The sequence below is a fragment of the Orbicella faveolata genome, unplaced genomic scaffold, assembly GCF_042242905.1.
Source record: "Orbicella faveolata isolate gen_17 unplaced genomic scaffold, um_ofav_v1 contig_34, whole genome shotgun sequence".
Classification (NCBI taxonomy): domain Eukaryota; kingdom Metazoa; phylum Cnidaria; class Anthozoa; order Scleractinia; family Merulinidae; genus Orbicella; species Orbicella faveolata.
Window position 1 is genome coordinate 32,552,501 of NW_028301563.1, and position 21,169 is coordinate 32,573,669.

A 21,169-nucleotide genomic window follows, 5' to 3' on the forward strand; every position below is an offset into this window, starting at 1 on the left:
ATTTTGGATTAAAATAATGCGAGTGTTAAACGAGAGTGACAGGCCGTACATTTCCACCACACTTGTTTCTGAAGGGCACTTGATGCTGTCTTTTTAGGAGGAAATTTCACCAGAGTAGAGCCGTTAGAGGTCATAGGTCTGTGTCGTTTCCGCTGTTATCCGCGTGTAATTTGTACAACCTCTCGTTCCCAGGACCTTTTGGGAAAAGCCAATGAAAGAGGAAAAGCCAGGGAAAAAGCCCTGGGAACCAGGTTGATTTGTAGAGTTTGACAACCTCTGTTTTTTGCCACCTGCTAGTTTTTTCAGTTTCCGGCTCATTTATATTGCAAGATATGTTTCAAGCTCTCTAAATATTAGCTCTGGAGGGACAAAGTGTTAAATATTCCGTGAACATACCATGTTGGTTACTTTCATTTTGTATTGTTACGCCAGGCCCGGCTGTTTGATTAACTGTTGCAAGTTATGCTGCTTGTTATCACTGGTGTCATATTTATCTTTGTCCGGCTTCGCGAGAGATAGCTGTAGCTTTCCTTGTGGAAAGCTATAAGTCTTCTTAGAGAGACGTTCTTATGTTTCTTGCATCAATTTCATCCGAGCTTTTTGTCCTTCCAGTTCGTTCGTTCTGGTAGTGCAAATACAGATGTTCACGCCCCTCACCCCCTCCCCCTGATCCTTATTTTTCGCACTCGCTCGCAGTTTTCGTCCTTCGCGTGCTTTTTTTGGAAAAGGAAAGGAAACGGCTGCTACGCAGGCCAGGATACGCAGCGGAAACCACGCAGACCTATGACCTCTAACGGCTCTACTCTGGCGAAATGTCCTCCTAAAAACACAGGATTATTGCTTAGCGAAATATTCAAAGATCCCCCCATCGTAGCATACAAAAGGGGCGGATCCTTGAAGATATACTCGTTCGAGCAAAACTTTCAACGAGGCTATTACATGTGGGGAGGAGTTGTGTGTGCCTGTCATCCCATTGTTATCACTGTTCACGGCAGACGGCAAAGAGACTGCCAGTAGTCCCTCTTTCGCTTAGTCCGTTGCGTGTGACGCGGAAGAAAGCCGCGAGAAAAAAATGGCCGCGCGAACTCCTGGGGTCGGAAAGCACGCGTCTCGCCCCCAGGAGTTCGTGCGGCCATGTTTTTCTCGCGGTTTTCTTTCGCGTCACGCACGACGAACTAAGCGAAAGAGGGATTACTCGTAGTCTAGACGTCAAACGACAAAGACTACCTCTTTTTTTATTCTTTCTTCTAATCCTCAAATAAATCACACAAAAGTAGAAAAACGTCTCCTACTATTCACCGCAAATACAAATATTTTCACTCTAATGTACAGACAGCTGAAGACAGAAGACAAAAGTTTCATTTTTGCCGTTTGCCGTTTGACCTACTACGATTATCCGTTGAGTAAGGCGCGACGGAAGTTAAGTGACGAACTTTTGGCCTTAAAATTGCGGTGTTGTCACGGGCAACTTACCTCGTTTCCATTGGTAACAATATCAACCGACGTGCGTCGCGTGTCGCGTCGCCTACAACTTCGCGCGCTTTGCTGCCTATTAGGGAGCTTAAGTAACGACGACGGCGACGCCAAGGACGACGTCTAGTAAAAAATGAATTATTATCTTATCTTCGAATTTCGCAGATGTCTAGATCTGTTTAGTGGGCCTACTTGCCTCAGAACTTGCTCAACATAAATATGTAACGCCAGCGTTCAATTCCAAATGAAAATACAAAAAATTAGCCACTCCCTTTTACTATACGTTCTCCAAAATACACAGAAATTAGCCATTTCACGTTGTTATTTTGCAGAGGACGGCAAAGAAATAACGCGCGTGCACAGCTATAGTTTTGCTCATTAAACCTTTTGTTTGGTGACGTGGTTTGCTTAAGTCTCTGATGACGTCTGTTGTGTAGTCATTTATGACATATTATCTTTACTGAGACAGAGAAGTACTCCCTTTCATGTCACATGCCTAATCTGCTTTATTCATCGTGATCATTCCCTATATCCAGTAGAATTGTACTTTCACACAGGAATAGTACTTTTACATCATGCAGTAGTTTCACAATATTACAGTAATGAGTGATCGGCATAATAGCATAACGATGTTGCTATGGTAATCAATACACTACATCCTTCCCCAGGAACGTTCAGAAACATTTATCAAATATTCACTAAGAAAACACTTCAATTAAATCATAGGCGCAATCAAATAAACTCAGTAATAAACAAAGTTATCGTAGTCCTTAATGGACTTAACTACGCGTCCTGATCCCCTCACTGTGACCATCCTGAGTGGCTTGCTCCTCAACATGAACCGAAGGTCCACTCTTTGCACAACCTTCAGAATTGTTCGGGTATTTAGGCTCTTCTACCCCCACGCTCTGTTCTTTGTCATTACTATCTGTAACAACTTGGCAAGCAGGCGCACGCTTTAAGTATTTTGCGTTGTGAACTAGAGTGGCACCGGTCGTGACGTTGACGACTCTGAATGTGTCCCTCCCTTGAGACTTAATGATAACGTGCTTAGCCGGAGAAAATTTTGAATCCAATTTATTGGGCTTCATGTTTGCACAGCACAGAGTTTTTGGCCTAAGATCGAAATTTGTCGAACGCTGAAATCACTCTTAACTTTGTTGAGTTTGAGGTTGAATTTGCGACATCGCTCAAAAACTTGCCGGAGGCGTTGCGTAAGTTCTGCCATAGTCGGAGCGTGAATAAATACGTCGTCAATCGAAATTCGCACGCCTTCGACACCAAGCAAAATCTTTTCCATCATTTTTTGAAAGACTTCGCTCGCATCACTAAGCCCGAAGCCCGGGGGGGGGGGGGGGGGCACTGCCATATATGGGCTATATAGGTATGTGCCGCAGTGAAGGGTATGGTTTTCAAGCAGTTTACTCTAGGATAGGGTTAATAAATCAGGGCGTCTGGGTCTAGAATAGGGTATCATTTTTCCTACAACTGGGTAGTTGGTTGCAGATTTTATCTAGACTAAGGAAACCAGGAATTGCCACTCAAAAATATAAAAAAAATCAAATCGGCGAGTTTAAATTTACGCAAATCAGCCTCAATAGTGTCGGTAGATGGGGGGATTTGGGGAGTTTACTCTAGTATAGGGTAGCAAAATTCAGCTGAACTAGCTCTGGTATAGGCTAAGGGTTCCAGGGTCCCAGCGGCACATCCCCACCCAGAAATTCCCCAAGTACCCCCCCCCCCGGGGGCCCGAAGGGAGTGCGCTCAAAACGGTAACAACCTCGAGGCGTGATGAACGTGGTAATATACCGCGACTCCTCAGCTAGCGGCAGCTGAAAAAAAAAAACACTGTTTGTGTCGATCTTCGCAAAATACTTGGAGCCGCGCAGAGCATGCAATGTATCGTCAACTTTTGGTAAAACATAGCGCTCTCTAATAACTGCATTATTTACTTCGCGTAAATCACAACATACCCTTAAATCTCCCGACCTTTTTGGAACTATGACTAGGTTGGAAACCCAGGGACTTCGCTCATTGACCTCTTCAATAACATCTTGTTCTAACATTCTGTCAAGATCATTATTACCTGCTTCAATTTGATTGACAGGTATTCTTCTTAGGTGTTGACTTACTGGTTTGACCTCTGGGTCAATAGCAATCTTATGTTCAAAATTAGTTACCCTTCCTAATCCTTCAAAGATATCAGAGTATTCTTTGAGGAGTGAGTCCAGCTCACTGTTGCTGCCTCGGTTGACTGAATTAATAGCCTGCGTAAGTGCATTTAACGTAAAACTGGAATCGTGTCCTAAAAGAGATTGAGCGTTACCCGCTATAACATACAGTTTAGCATTGACAGCATTGTTACTTGTTCTTATACAAGCATTGAAAGCATTGAAATAGCCTTTACATTGCAATGGTTCTTTTTGTCCATACGCTGTAAAGCGTTTTTCTGTTGGACACAATTCAAAGTTGTTAAATTGATTTCGGCGCAATGTTGAAGATATTATATTGTACTTACAACCTGTCAGTCCACGATCATTTTGGTCCTTTGGCCGTTTAGTTTGACTGTAATTGAGCTGTCGGCGTTGTTGAATGACATTACTAGATCTTTCTTATCATCACCGGAGCTTTCGTCAAGCCAAGTTCTTACGCTGCGAACTTTGTTAGGGCGCTTCTTTGAAGGTCTGTGTCGTTGCTAGTTCTGGTTGGAATTGGACTCCGCTCCTTTAGGCTTGGAACCACAAACTTTCTGCAGATGCCCTACTTTTTTGCAGCCGTTGCATTTGGAGTTGATTGCTCCACATTCCTTCGCGCTTTGGCCATCCTTTCCGCCGCACCTGTAGAAGGCGTACGTGGTTTTTGCTGGTTCTTTCTGGTTGTTGAGAACTCGGTCAATGGGCATAGGGTTTTCCTTTGTTCCACTTGCTATCAGAAGCGAGTCTTGTGTCGCATTCTCCTCGCTTCTTGCAAACTTGATCGTTCTCGACAGGTCGAGTTTCTCCTGTTGTAGCAACTTCTGTCGCAGGGTATTGGAGGCGCACTTTTCGACAATTTGGTCACGGATCATTTCCTCCTCTAATGTCCCAAAGTTGCAGGATTTCGCAAGTTCTCGGAGGCTCGTCAAGTATGTATCAATGGGCTCGTCTGCCCTCTGTCCTCTAGACCGGAATTTGTAGCGAAATAGCTGTCAAGGGCGGTTTTCACTTCTGCGAAGGACTCGTGCTCGCCCGGAAGCGCGTTGAAAATGTGCTGTACCACCGGGCCAAGGCAGTGCAGCAGTGTAGCTCTCTGGACGTCGTCCTCTTTCTTGGAGAGACTGAAGGGATCGAGCAAATTCCGAACGCACTGACCCACTGCTTCCACTCACTGTAAAGGTCTGAAGCATCCGCGTTAAAAGGTGTGGGTGCTGGCAGGGAACGCTCCATTTCCCCTTCTTGTACTTCAGCCGGTTCTGGCTCGTCTTGTTCTGATTCTTCTGAATTTAGGACGTCAGCTGACTGTTCTGGATTTTGACCTGTTTCTTGTGCGCTTTCTGCACGTTGGATTTCTTCCTCCTCGTCGCCAGTGTGTTGTGTATCCATTTAGGACATATTATCTTTATTGAGACAGAGAAGTACTCCCTTTCATGTCACATATCTAATCTGCTTTATTCATCATGATCATTCTCTATATCCAGTACAATACACACAGGTCTAGTACTTTTACATCATGCAGTAGTTTCACAATATTACAGAAACGAGTGATCGGCGTAACGATGTTGCTATGGTAATCAATACACTACAACGTCAAAGACCGACAAGTTGCCGCTGGAAACGGAGCCATTTGTGACAACAACACGATTTTCACGTTAAAACCTGGTGACCAAACTTTCGCCGTGCCTTACTCAACTGATAATCGTGGTAACACCATATCTATCAGAGTGTTTATTATCCTTCAAATATTTTTCACAACACGCGCGTTTCTGAAAATTGGGGCAGTTTTAGTTGGGGAATATTCGGTCACTTGACGTTTTAGACCAATCACGCGCGAGTGAACATATTTGATGAATTATAAGATAACAACAACAACAACAACAATTTATTGGTATTCCCATATAAATGGTGTTACCTAAATACATAATCGTTAAATAAAAATTCAAAAACGAAACAAATTACAACAGCAACCAGAAAGAAAAATAAACATAGTTAGTTACAAGATTCTTCATTTTAAGTTCTAGGGTTACAAAGTTCTCTTATTTGTAGTGCTTCATATGTAAAGTAACCTAGTTTTTTACAAATAAAAGTGTCAGCATTGTTAAATAGAAATATTGTTTTCTCTGTGTTATTAAAGGAATCAAATTTTGGATATTTCTTGATGATATCATTTGTGACTTGTTGTCTAATATTATTGTATCGGTCACAATGAAATAAAGTCAATGATTTATTGATTGATTGTGGTGCATAATATCGATTGAGCGACGGATTTGCATGTGGTACACGTAATCTCGAGTCGAGTATTAGAAGTTGCATGGGCTAAAACTGTTATTCAAGGAGCTTGTGTGTGGTTGGCAGGAAGATCGACTCATGGACCCCATGAAGGTACCATTAACTGTACAACTTTAATGACATGATTCGTTCTACGGATGACTGAGAACGAATCAGTTTTCTCTATTTAGAGCCAGCTATTTTCAGCCTTAAAAAAGCCACCGTCAGCGCCACTTTCAGCTCTAACAACGCAGCCAATTCGCAAGAAAAGCTAGTCCATAAGTGTACATTGGTGTTCCAAAGAGTTATTCAGGTTTTGGAACTTTGTAGAATATTCCACTCCAATATAAAACAATTCCACTTGATTTATATTTAAAATAATGGTCAGTTTATCAGACAAAGCGTCAAACAAAGAAAGAGGAGTTACTACTGTCGAAATAAATGCCACACATGTCGTTTGGAAACGTTTGGCCATACCGAATTCAGTTTACCTTCGAATTTCGCTGTTGTCTGAATCTATTCAGTGTGACTACCTTTCTCAGAACTTGCTCAAGCTAAATATGTAACGCGAGCGTTCAATTCCTAATGAAAAAATAAGTCGTTCGCGTTCTCCAAAATACGCAGAACTTAATCATTTCACGTGCTTGTTATGCAGAGAACAGCAAAGAAACATACAAAAAATTATTACGCTCGCGTACAGCTAGGTGCCGTTGCCGTCGTGGTGCGCTTGAGGCCCCTAATATCTTCATCACGAAATCGCTGATAACTAAATTCTTTAGTCAATAGTCAGTTGAAGAAAGCCAGTTTACACTTTCAAGTGGTAGTTACAGCAAACTTGTACGTATTAGTACAAATCGTGCAGTTTCGGTTTTGCTTGGTTGTATTCCAAGTATTAGATAGAGTTTGGAAAGGTTAATGTTGTGTTGCTTTCCTGACAGAAGACTACGCCAAACCGATATCAGCTGTATGTTGCTTGCATATTCGCTGTTGTCATCCTAATATTATATTCAGGTAAGGTTGACATAACTTATTAGAAATTTATTAGCGTGCGTAGCAGGCGCACAAAGGGGAGGGGTTGGGGAGGGGTTGGGGAGGAGGAAGAGAATTCGGGGCAAAACAAACGGAGGAGTGGGGGGGGGGGGGGGCGGAATTCTCTTCCCGAATTCTCTTCCTCCTCCCCCACCCCCTCCCCTTTATACGCCTTGACTTAACACTTGAACGCTGTATTTCAGTACAAGCTAATAAAAGCTAACAAAAATTCATAACGTGGTTAAAAGTCTTAAGGTGATTCCTCACATTTGCATTGCGCATCCTTACTGCGCATAATTTATGGCGTCATTAGCGCGCGCTCGTACACGCGCACATTGAAAACATGGCGGATTTGCCTTGATATTGTCAGTTGAAAAATGGCTATAGCTCACTAACGAGCTCAGGCACCCCAATTTTTTTTTCCAGTCATTTTAATCAACTGATAATTAGCTTTGCGTGAGAAAAGACTGATCTGATTTCTATTGTTGAAAATTGAATAAACAAGGAAAATAGCAGCTGCATTGTAGTCTTTTCTATTTTGCAGTTTGATAGCCGTGGCAAGCAATTTGGTTCCAATATTTTAACAAGGATTTTGCTGTCTGTCAAAATCAAACTTAAAAAGTTTATTTGTGTCCGACACAAGCATTGACTGTAGTTTGAGGCGTGTTTTCATGAATCTGGGCTCACAAAGAGTTTACAATAACTTGGAATGCGTTCTAGTAATGAGCATTAAATAATGCTAAAATGGGACATTTTCAATGCCTCACTGCTCCTTAACGAGCATGGGCACCCCCTTTTTTATTTTATAATTTAAGTTCTCATATGATAAATATTCAGTGTACAAAGGTTGAACAAAAATCTATTGACAGTTTTATTTCAGAATTACCTTAAGAGACAGTTAAGTAGACCAGTACTTGGCTATTTAATACGTGACCGAGGAGTTGAACTCCAGACCACCGACAACATTTTCAGCTAGTTGTCAGAACGGGACTTGGAGAATCTTGACCGAGGTCTGTACACACGACCGAGGTCAAGATTCTCCCATAAAGACCGACTAAGCTCGGTTAATAAGATGTTTATTATATGGCAAACGAGAACAATTTGATTTGTTTAATGTAACTTGTTTGCTTTTTAGCTGACATCTTGCTTGCGAACGGCGATGAGCGGAACTTAATTTTGCCAAAGTTTGCTCGTCCTCTTTACTATTTTTCTCATCAGGCTTTTTGGCACTTCCGTAAACAAATATTGTTAGAAGAAAATAGTCAATATTTTACATTTTAGTTTGCAACTACTTTTTCACCGCAAAATGTAACCGGTCTAGATGCGGGTCTAGATGGGAAAATCTAGACTTTCAATATTGCTTTCAGCCATTCAAATTCGTGAATTCGGTAGTTCCCAGTCCTTGTGAGACACAGCCATATAATAATGTCGAATATACAACGGCTTTCCTGTATTCTGATTGGCTGTAGTTTCTGTGGCTTGGCACTAAAGCTAATACAAATTAATGGTCAAGGAACAATATGAATTGATAACGGCTGACATTGATAAGTAAAATTTTAAAACTGGAGCGTTGGGTAACACTGTAGTGGCATTTTCACACTTTTGATTGGCTTACGAACCATTGTAAAATTTCTGGTGAGCAATATTTACAAAAACTGGCCAAAGGTTGCGAAACTACAAATTAAAAAATAACATTTCCTCTTAAAAATTCAAGCAAGAAGGAAACAAGTAATTCCTCCAACTAACAAACTAAAAATGCTTGTGTTGCAACAAAGGCGACTGAATCAGCAACAAAAGCCTCAGCCCAAGCATTTTCACAAGGGCACATCCGTAAACTGAAAACCAACACAATTTCCTTTAGAAATAAAAACAGATTTCATCGTAGCATGGGCATGGCGCTCTACACTATTCGATTAATTAATAGCTGTTGATGGGGTAGACTTTTAAATAACCAGTGCTCGCTTCTATTTAACATTTTTTTTCATCTACAATTATGCTTTCCATTTTTTTTTTTAATTCTTCATCTGAAGGTTTCACTTTTACAAGAACTACTCCAGTGAACGTACCTCCCAGTAACCGCGTCAGAAATACAGCTCTACCAAGAAGTACTACAGTGAGCGTACCTTCCAGTAACCGAATCGAAGATACAGTTCTACCAAACAACAGCCATCAGCCTAACAAAGAAGATTCCAAGTCTTGTTTAAAAGACGCCTTCAAAGACATCTTGCTTGTTGTTGTCTTCAATTACCCATTCTACGACAGTATACCTCATCTGGTTGCTCTGTATAAACCTGCCTTCCCTAACCTGTTATTCTGCGGACCGCCTGACAAAACAGCGAGCCCAGACATTCTCACGGTCGATATCATTCAAGGTTTTCTGGGTTACGAGTGTCTTAGCAGAGCAATACGGCAACATCCGGGGTATAGGGGATATTTTTACATCAGCGATGATGTCATACTGAAATATTGGAGCTTTCCGGATAATATTGACTGGGGAAAGTTTTGGGACTCGTACATTCCTATCACCAGTCCCGCAAACGGACCTCCAAGCAACGCCTGGTCATGGTGGAATTCTCAGTACGGCCTGAGCAACTGCCGAAGAGCTTTAGAAGATGTGGCGAAAATGAACTTAAAGGAGGAGAAACTTAACGGAGAACAGCTTTTAAATACTCTTGTGAAGAATGGTAATGGAACACGGCTATGCTTTGGCGGTCGCTCGGACGTCTTATACGTTCCTCAAAAGCACGCCACAGCGTTTTCAACTCTTTCAGAAACGTTTTATAAACAAAAGGTATTCCTTGAAATCGCTGTGCCAACTATACATCGCCTTTTAGAGCCAAACGAGAACATTAGACGTCTTCCTGGATACTACATGCCTGACGTGAGTGATGGCAGGTTTTTCTGGTATCTTTACTTCCCGCATAACGAGTATTACTTCATGCATCCATTTAAACTTCATCGTCAAGGAATTGATAGCAAGTTCAATTTGGTTATGATGAAGTTTATTTTTATGGATAAAATCAAAGCACTCACTAACTGCACGCCGACGGTCTCTTAAGTAGACTGCAATCTAGGCGTATGTGGACGCTATGCTATGCTATGCTATCTATCTATCTATCTATCTATCTATCTATCTATCTATCTATCTATCTATCTATCTATCTATTGTTAGACTTTTGTTTCCCTTCTTCTTTTTCTTCTTAGCTAAGTTTTTTTTAAAATAGTTTATCTCATTAGTTAATAGTTGGTATGCTTTTTGATAATTTATTAGACAACATTTAGTGTAGGTTTCTAATTATGTTAAGCGTCCCCAATTAGTAGAGGAGTGTTTCCTCTTGGCTAAAAATTTTGACACGTACATAAAGTTGAGCATGAATGTATGCAGAGTAGAGCTGTTTAGCATAGGTACAGCAGGTACGGCTAAACGTAGGATAACAGCTGTTTGTGTTAAAAATACCGTAGTCACGGTATTTTGGGTTATTTTGGGCTCGTTGAAAATTACCCTTAAAATGAAGGAAACCTGAAAATAGCAGTTTGCTAAGAAAGAAAAACACCAAAGAGATAATAATAAACCATAAAGGAGCAAGGATGGTTAAGAAAAAGGAAGATTGACATGGATTTCAAATGACGAACTTAAAAAATTTAGACTAAACTTTTCGAGATATGCAAACCATGACGCGGTTTCTTTAAAGCAGGGGAGATAGGCTTTCCTTCAAATATGCGAATATTTAAAATTTCTTCATTTAGAGGTAGCGTGAAGTCATGATCAAGTATTATTTAAGACCACTTTTCGAAGTACAACCTGAAATTCGTATCATTACTAAGCACAGATGTCGAAAAGAAACAAGTGGCCTATAGTAAAAATTACGTTTTGGGAGGTGTAAGCTGGTTTCGACAGTAAGGATTTAGTAGAAAACAAAACTGACGCGGTTAGGCAAATTATTTAGCAAGCAATTGCTGTACAGGTCAAGTCATTTTTCCGTTTTCACGGTTGTTGTTACTTTCTTCTCCCTTAAACCAAACTGTCAACTGCAAATTATTTGTTTCTCTCTCCTGTCCTACAATGAGACATAGCTAGGCTAGAGGCTAACTCGAAAACCTAACGGTTCATCTAGCCTCCAGTCTCATTCAAACAAGATTATAACAGTTACCTCATGTGAAACATACTGCCTACATGTATATCAAATAAACTAAAAATGTTATCATGTTTATATTTATATTGAGAGAAGTTAAAGATGTTGTTGTTATTTAAGCTACGTCTTTGCTATATTGTAGCATACCTGAACTGCTATACAGATGCTGTATCTACAACTAACCATGTGTAAGGGATTACATGCACAACTTTATTTTAACCCGAATTTACAAGTAGCTAAAAAGCTAATATCTTCGAGGAAAATAAACATTGCAAATGTAAAAACAAAATGTACTACTACTAACAATTATGTTTGGTTATAATATACCTAAAATAAACAATTAGTGTAGTAATCAGCAATTGTACCTGAAAGGAGACTGTTTTTGCGAGGCGTTTAAAATCAGTTAAAGTAGGTTCCGTTCTCAGGTAGAGAGTTCCAAGTTTTGCAAGCAAAATACTTAAAAAGAGTGACGACCATAAGAAGAGGAAGCAGGTTTACACAATGAAAGTAAATCAGTTCTTCTAAGAGAGTAGACCGTAGAACTCAAAGTTAAGTCAGAGTTAGCGAGGCAAAGTCAATACATGCGGACTGACTGACTGACTGACTGACTGACTGATTAGCTGGTGATTGACTAACTGATTGACTGGCTAATTAGTTGCCTAATTGACTGATTGATTTCCTATCCTCCTATATCTCTTTATGCCATAAGGCACATAAGGCTTTGACATTCTCTTTCCAACCACTACGGTTTGCAGCGAGGTTTCTGACATCCGCCCATGACTGCCACCCAGCTGTTTTCCTTTCATCTTCAACCATTCTCCTCCATGTTGTTTTGGGTCGACCAGGCCTTCTTTTCCCTTCTGACCTCCATTCCAGAGCTGTGACGCAATGTTCCTCTTTGTCTTTCCTCATTATATGTCCAATCTAATTCCATCTTCTACGTCTGATTTCATCACTCGTTCTGTTCACTCCTGTGTTCTCCTGAATTTGTTGGTGGGAGATGGTCTGAGGCCACCTTATTCTTAAAATCCTCTTCATGCACTTTTATTGGAAACCGTCCAGCTTCTTTGCTTCTGTTTTCGTAAGTTTCCAAGCCTCACAGCCATACATCAAAACTGACCTAACAATTGTTTTAAACAATTGTACCTTCATCTTTCTGCCAATCTCACTGGTGCCCCATATTCTTCGCATCCTATAAAAAGCCTGTCTAGCTTTACTCAGCCTATGCTGTATGTCCTTGGTTGTTCCACCTTCTTTGTCCAGCAGTGCGCCAAAGTACACAAACTCTTCCACCTCTTCTACCTGTTCACCATTAATCTCTATTCGTTGGTCGTTTTTGGCATTCACCCGCATGACTTTTGACTTCTTTGCATTGATCTTAAGACCGACTCTTGCAGCTTCATCGGCTAGTCTGTTGGTCTTATCTCTTATGTCATCTCTTATGTTATCTCTTATGTCATCATTGACATGATGTTCCACAGACGTTCTCTATGTACAGAATCGAACGCTTTCTCAAAGTCTATGAAATGGGTGTACAGAATTGCGTTCCATTCGTTGACTTGTTCAAGTATATTCCTGAGATCAAAGATCTGGTCAATGGTACTTCTGTTCTCTCGAAAACCTGCTTGTTCCTTCCTCAGGATGTTGTCGACACCTTTTTTGATTCTACTTATCAACACTCTTCCAAAGATCTTACTGGTGACTGGTAACAGTGTAATACCTCTCCAATTCGTACATTCGCGTAGGTCACCCTTCTTGGGTAACTTTACTATCAATCCTCTATTTCAACTTTTTGGTGCTACGCCCTCTTCCTTCACCTGATTGACTGATTGATTTACTGACTCATTAAGTGAGTGACTTATTGACTGACTGACTGGTTGACTGACTGACTGACTGACTGACTAATTGAATGACTGACTGATTGATTGACTGACTGACTAATTGACTGACTGACTGATTGATTGACTGACTGATTGATTGATTGACTAGGTAAAGAATTAACGGGATACAGGATATTCAGGGGAAAACTAATGGAATATGGGATATTTATATCAGATCAAAGGGGATATCGAGTCGTTAATCTTTTGGTATTGGAATTTACGGGACGCAGGATACGGGATACCCCTTAACGGAGCCTCACTACTAAAAAAAATTCGAAGAAGCGACCAAGGGTTTATCTTGTTCCTCTAGACCGTCGCAGATTACCCCTTCCCCTCTCCCCACAAGCATCTTGTCAGCTTGCCTCAACATTTCCTTTGAGTGTCTTTCTCAAGAATACTACTCGGTCTCCCAGGCCAAGGTTTCAACCTGGCACACTAATCATCAAACTGCCTTCTTACCTACATACATGCACTTCAGTTTATTTAAACACGGTAGAAATATCAGTTACATTACAAGTCTGAGGGCCTCTTCAGATGAGCCCGGTAACCGGGCTGGCTCAGTTACTGGGATCAATTTTGTGGTCTGTTCGTATGGGAAACTTCAGCCCGGTCGACCGAGATGAAATCCAAGAAAAACAACCAAAATGGTGCAATATAAACTTGCATCGTTCGCGACTGTCGTAGCTTTGTGGACTCTTGTAACTTTTCTAATAAAACTAATTCGCATACTCCTAAAATGGAAATACATTCAAGACACAAATTATGCCAATTTGGCCGCTTTGTTACGAAAGCGAAGCTATTTTGTCTAAAAAGTTTCGTCCCGGTCACCCGGCGTGGCACCTGAAGTGATCATATGGGAAAATCCGAGATCTCGGTAACCGGGCCAGTCCGTCTTCTCATATGAACACATGGAAAATTTTACGAAGGAAAGAGTGGCGAGGCGAGATCTCGGAAACCGAGCCAGCCCGGTTGACCGGGCTCATATGAAGAGGCCCTGAGATTAAAAACAAAAAACAAAAAACAAAAAACTGATATACATGTTTGCCGTGTGGGAGTGCGATATGGGCATTACTGATTGATCTACACAACGTTTGTTACGCGATTTAATGAATACTTACGATGGTTGGTAAAGAGTACCCATGTCAAAATATAAGTAAGTCCGATATGGTTGACGTAACGATGATTCCACTTAGGGTCTAATATTAAAGGAATGAAAAAAATCGTCTTTAACTGATCTGCCATGGCAAAAACTCCTTGGTGAAGTTGTGTTTCGCTGGATTCCGAGATGGTAAAACCAAAAACAACAACATTTGGTGAACTTACCAACTTTTAAATGCTCTTCAAGGTATCAGGCTCAATCGATTCTAAATATTCGTACCCAGTTCCTTGCTTGTTTAGAATATGGCTAATTTTCCGTGGTCACGTCATACTTATCTTTTTGGGTTCCTATGTTCAACACGGTGAGATGCGGTGCCCTCATGGTTAGTGCGCTCGCCTCCGGATCGAGCGGACCGGGTTCGAGCCTGGCCGGGGACATTGTGTTGTGTTCTTGGGCAAGACTCACAGTGCCTCTCTCCACCCAAGTGTATAAATGGGTACCGGCGAATTTAATGCTGGGGGTAACCCTCCGATGTTCACTAGCATCCCTTCCAGGAGGGAGTAGAAATACTCCTAGTCGCTTCATGCTACTGAAACCGGAGAAAAGCGCCGGCTGGATGGGCCACTTGGCTCGTATGTGGACATGTTCAACTAAGATTATTCCATTGAATTGCATTGCGCATCCTTACTGCGCAAGATTTCCACGTCAGTAGCATTAGCGCGACAATTAGCGCGACAATTAGCGCGTGTACAACACGAGAACATGAGAGAATCACGTGCTGAAAATATGGCATGTTCATTTCACGTTAGTTTGTCAATCAGTCATCCTTTGCATCACTTCAACATCCGTCGCCAATATCCACACCGAGTACACAAAAGTGGTAGGTGATCTTAATAAGCCTTCTAGAGAAGATAAATTTAACTACTTGTAAGCAGTTAAGCTTGACGTTACCTGTATTTTCAAACGATGGAGTAATTTGTATTTTGTATGAAGCTAGAACCGCGTGGAAAGAGAGATTGAAAGTATGTCTCGTCAGATTGAAGCTAAATTCACTAAATGAGTGTCTTATACACTGTTTTTTTTTTTTGTAAGGATATTGTTTTTTCGGTTCAGGCTGAATATTCTTATAGCTATTTCTGCCTATTTTACGCTAAAAATATGAGTGCGAATATTCTTAGATTATAGGAATACAAAGTTGACTATGCCGACACAACGCTAGTTTAGCTGTCCTATCATGACTGAAGAAATTGTGGAGCCAGACTGCAGGGAATAAAACCTGATATGACACACACAAATTAACGTCTTGCAGATTAGAATCGAATCGAACATACAGGTAATGCTGCAGTTTCAACATACAAAATGATAGTCTTTTCAAAATCTCAGCCTCGGTTTTAAAATCTTCTGAAAATTTCGCAAATTTCAGCCTCGATATTCTTAAAAAATATATTCTAATAAAAAGAATGTATTTTTATCTTTTAAAACCGTTTTATATTTTAATACACATTTTAGTCGTAAAATATGCATTGTGAGAGGCCGTGAAATATTTCTACAATATTTAAATTTAAATATAATTTCCAGAGGTGAATATAAAAATTGGACATTGTAATTGGTCGAAAAGCTCGGCATATTTAACAGTTATTCGCCTCAAGCTCAGTGAACATTGGTGAATATTCACCAATGTTCACTGAGCCTGAGGCGAATAATTGTTTAAGTATAATTTTCAGAGGTGAATATCAATGCAAGGACTACAAAATAACAGACTAACACATAAAACACAGACGCAATACACGTGTGCAGCCGTAGTTTTAACAATGTAAAACAATAAAAATGCAAGCAAGATATAAATTCCCAACCATATTTATTCGTTGTGATAACGGGTAAAAAGTTAATGGTAATGTTTTGAGAAATAGGTGTTGGGTCATTCGAAATATAATATTGGAATATTTTAGGTGTTTAAAAAGTGTTGCCTTTCTTATCGTTGTTGATGTGTACGCAGGTGCTGCATTTCCTAGGAACTAGTTCTTCAGTGAAATATGTGTAAATTACTTGACCGTTGTTGAACTGGAAATGGTGCCATCATAGTTAATAGAGAGGACTGGTTATGAAGCCCGGCAAACGTCAAAGGAGCAAACAAAGACGCCCAGATTTATGTTGGAAGGTCCAAAACAGTGCACAATCTTTTGTTTTGCCCTTATACACTATGCATGGTTACGTAACCAACACGTTTCTATTGGTTAGCTCTTCAATACGGAGTACACAACTATTGTGTTTTGTGCACTGTCAATACCAAAAAAGTGAACAAAAACATACAACAAAGAACTTTGTCGGGTTTCATAACCATTCCCCTCTATTAACTATGGTGCCATTTAATCTAACTATTTTGAAAATGTAGTGTCTACTTCAATAATTTGTAGCCGATTCTTGGTAGGATGCCTTGGTACATTCATGTTCTGCGAGCACCGTTGCTGCACTGCATGTTTTCGGTTTAGCTGCGTTGTCCAGCAACACGTTTGTTTACTCGCGGGTGTCGATCGAGAAAATGAAGTAAAAATTGAAATCTGGACTTTGGAAGCCCTCTTTTTGGAATTAGTCGCGTTAGACTCCTTAACTTATCTTCAGTCTCCTGTCCAATTTTTCAGTCAAACCTTGCTCTTTTTACTGACCTTTTCAAGGAGTTTGATAACGATGTTTAAATTAATTTATTCCTAATTCACACTTCTACCCAAATAAAGAAAAGATTCCTAACAATAGCAGCGGCACCTCATTAGAGGATGTTTGTACCAAGAGCGCGTCCAGTTAATGAGATGGATAGTTTTAACTGGAAATCCCGCCCACGAAGTTGGGAGTTTGCAAACCTATTTCTTGTAACACTTATGTTGTATGAAATATTTAACAACAACTTTTATCTTTTAACTTAGTGTTATCCTAAACTTTTAATCGGTAAGAACGAAGATTGTAACTTTTATATTGCTCACGTTACCTTATTTAGGTCAACCACTTAAGAATAGTCGGTTAAAATCAAGGTAGAAAACGTTTTAGTCAACCTCGATAACCTCGAAGGAAAATATGCTAAGTAGCTTGGTGCGCAGTCGCAGTAGAACCTTATTCGAACTGCGCATGGCATTACGTTAGCCTAATTGACAGATTGACATTGATTTGATGGATGACGTGGTTGTCCCTTTAAAAGGAACGTGACGAGTTAGCTCCTTGTAGTTGTGGTAATTGCTGTAACCAGTCAAGAACAACAAGTAGGAGAACGTTGTGAGTATTGTACCGAAGTCATCAATAGTGGGAATAAAAAGAGAAGCAACCAAACAAAGAGTGTTGGAGTGATCAGCTTATTTCCCCAAAGGTCGCTTCAACAACAATAAGCTTTCATGAACATCGATTGTGAATCAATTTACTCATCGAGTTCGGCAGTAAAACAAACGAGCGAAACACTGCGAAAAATAAAATTCATCTGGTACCTTTGTTTTATCGTTGCTGTCTTCATTCACAGTTGCCATCATCGTCTAAAAATGAGTAGCTTTAGTTTGAAGGAAAATAAATTTCAGTCAATCGATCTGGCCTCCTGGCGATCAACGTTGAATACTCTAATATACTTGGAGACTCTAATAAAAAGCTGTATGTGGGACTTTTTGACTCTTAAATGACTAAAACATTCTGCGTCACAAAGTAGCCAATAGATGTATTTACCGTTTTCGAATTATCTGTAGTCTTTATTTAATTTATGATGATTCGTTCAGTTTAACGCTACGGCTTAGTTCAGATGCCCTTCATCTTATATCAGAAGTCCACAAGACTCGTACCAGCCAAGTGCCAAAGAGCTAAAGACATTCTAGGATATATTTTCTCTGACCAAATTCTCAAAACTATTATGGTAAGTAATCTATAGAGATAGGTTAGGAGAATTAATTATCAGAGCTCGTGAGTAAACAGAGTAATGCAGCGTTTTTGTATCTTTAGATAAAAGTTCCAAGCCGTTATCAGCTGTTTTTTGCACTCACGGTGACCGTGGTTATTTGGATAATTTATTCAGGTAATCATACAATCCTTGTCTTATTCAAGTTATATGTTTTAACATTAAACCATTTATTGACTTCAACTTCTGTGCCAATTGGTAAATACTTCAAAACGAAAAGTAAAGTTGGTGAAAAAATTTTCATCAAAAGATATTTATTTTTCCTGATGTGCGAAACTACTATTAAGTTGAAGGAATCCGAAAATATATTATAATTTTGTAACGAAGGACGTAAAAATAAGCCAAAATACATAAGAATGCAGAACACTGCTGGAGGATTAAGGCCCCGCACACTTTAGGCCGAAAGAGTATGAAAACGGAGGTTTCACTATAAAAATGCGTCAAATGTTTTCCATCCACACTACTGTCACAGTGATAATAGGTTTTTGGCCTGGGAAAGCACTTCTGTAAAAACCCGGGGAAACTCTCTGGTTGCGGGGATCAGTACCGGATCTCCTACAGGGAATCATCCTCAGAGACATCAACAGTACTCAGAACTTAGGTCCAACGATATCGTTTTAATCCACGAATGTCACCTAAAACATTACCATTCACACTCCTATTATCATCGCTACTAGTTATACACACAAAAAAAGGAAAAAAATTGTCAAGAGTTTACGTTCATTAAGATTGGCTGTAAATTCATCAGCCATGCAAGAATATTAATTGGAAGATAAAAACAAGGAGAAGATTACGCTATAACTGGATCTATCCTCGCCTGGTGATTTACCTCTAATAAATGTGCATAAATATCTTCACACTCCTTAAGATAGAAGTATAGAAGTATAAAAGTATAAAAGTATAGAAGTATAAAAGTATAGAAGTATAGAGCTTTCTATATAATATTTCAGTTTTCTCTAGTATTTCTTCTTCTTTCGTCACTGACTTACCCTCCAGATGCTTCAACTCCTTTATTATTTTATTGTAATTTCGTTTCTCTAGGTTGAAGAAATATTTAGTCGGTTTTTCACCCTGCTAAATCCATCTTGTTTTAGAACGAACAATTAAACCCTTTCCCCTGTTTTCATAGATGAGGCAAAGTTCCTGCTTCAATTGGTTATGTCAGCCTCTAGGTAATTTGCCCGAGAGCTCTGGACACCGCTAGCACTGGAAATGAGTTGGTCTAGATCGCTCAGTCTCTTTTGGAAATCTCTCTTTTTTCTACGAATGTTTTTGCCTTTTTATTTTTTGGCATAAGGGATTGTAAGACCTCTCAGCTCCATTTTAACTAATTCCCATTTCAGCCTTTCATCTTTTAGTCCAGAATATTTTTCACTAATGGAAGAATAATTTTCTATAATTAAAGTTACCTAGCTGTCATCCAAGAGAGAGTTGTTCAATTTACATAATCCTAGCCTTTTTGTTGTTAGGGCTACTTAATTTGAGTTTTACTGTCTTTCTGTATACAAACTACGTTGCTTTCTTTGTCTTTTTTAAGATTTTACTTCTACGCTTAATTTTGGTGTGGAAAAATCTCCTGGACACCGCTTTATGAACACAAATCTTCCAATTGGAAGCTCTCAGCTCAACAAGGAAGATTCCAGGCCTTGTTTAAAAGACGCCTTCAAAGACATCTTGCTTGTTATTGCCTACAATTATCCATTGTACGACAGTATACCTCATCTGGTTGCTCTGTATAAACCTGCCTTCCCTAACATGTTATTCTGCGGACCGCCTGAGAAAACAGCGAGCCCAAACATTCTCACGGTAGAAATCATTCGCGGTTACCTGGGATACGAGTGCCTGGGTCGAGCAATAAGGCAGCATCCGGGTTTTAAGGGGTATTTCTACAGCAATGATGACGTCATATTAAAGTTCTGGAGTTTTCCTGATTTTGACCGGGAAAAGATCTGGAATCCAGGGAATCCAGCCACTTGTATTCGCAGAGGGTTAAGCAAACCGCAGGCCTAAAATGGCAATGGTGGAATTCAACTTACGGTTTGAAGAACTGCAAAAGAGCTTGCGAAGATGTGGCCAACATGACTTTGGAGAAAGAAAATGTCAACGGAGTCCAGCTTTTGAATACTCTTTTAAAGAACAGCAAGGGGACTTTGAAATGCTTCCGACGTCGATCGGACGTTCTGTACATTCCCCAAAAGCATGCCACAACATTCTCCATTCTTTCAAACATGTTTTACAGGCAAAAGGTTTTCCTGGAAATTGCCGTACCGACTATAAATCGGTTAGTGCAACGAAACGAGAACATCGGTCGCCTTCCTGGCCTTTACATTCGTTATCACCGGTTAGGCTCTCGAGGAACTGATAGCAGATTTTTGTGGCATCTTTACTTCACGAAAGATAAGTTCTTTTATATTCATCCTTTTAAACTTCATGGAATAGAAGATCTCGATAACAAGTTAAACTTGGTTATGTTTAAGTTTTTTCTCATAGAGAAAGTCAAAGAACTCACGAACTGTGCCCGTGATGCTTGACAGAATACTTTTGTCTTTAGCTAGGTAGCCTGGCAATACTGATATCATTGCCCGCTACATTGCGGTAGAGCATGCGCAGTGTATGTTCCTTTGAGTAGTTGTTACTTGTTTGCAGAAGATGGCTGAGAAATGCACCCAGATTTATAACGCACGTGCAAGGCCATTGTTCTTCTCGATGAAGCATTTGTTTAATGACGTTTTCATTTCCGTCGTGGTTTGTTAAAATTCCCAACTGTTTCGCTTGTACCCAAGTGGCACCTCATCGAAGACGTCCGAGTTATACTTACGTTGATTAAGTATAAAAACCCAGAATTCTTGAGTTAAGAGTTATAGAAGAGGCCAAAACAACTGGGAAGAAAAGACTATGGTTTCGGTCGGACAGGTCGGTTTTTACTGCCGCTCGTATTGCGGGCGCAGCCAACGCATGCAATGAGAGTGATGATAATTTTTTTTTTTCCTGGAAAATGACACCGGAAGCAGACAATGAGACGGTCAAAATGATACGTTTGTTAAATTAAAACAACTCTTGTCTCCCTGAGGGGTAGGCAGACAGGGGATTAATAGACTGAGAGGACTTATAACAAAATTTTACTTTCATAGGTGGGAGGCTTATTTAAGACGGGGAATGGCGGAGATCTC

The 21,169-nt window shown here is 40.1% G+C and overlaps 1 protein-coding gene and 1 pseudogene across 1 annotated transcript; both read left to right on the plus strand.

Annotated features, from left to right (window-relative positions):
* The first annotated feature begins 5,922 nt into the window (after positions 1–5,922).
* LOC110045229 (uncharacterized) lies at positions 5,923–11,453 on the plus strand. The gene is made up of 3 exons (XM_089271616.1): positions 5,923–6,050; positions 6,875–6,947; positions 8,996–11,453. Exons 1-3 carry the CDS (start codon positions 6,036–6,038, stop codon positions 10,021–10,023), a joined length of 1,116 nt encoding a protein of 371 aa, XP_089127742.1. The 5' UTR covers positions 5,923–6,035; the 3' UTR covers positions 10,024–11,453.
* Positions 11,454–18,757: 7,304 nt separating this feature from the next.
* On the plus strand, positions 18,758–21,087 carry LOC149105813 (uncharacterized; annotated as a pseudogene).
* The last annotated feature ends 82 nt before the right edge of the window (positions 21,088–21,169 follow it).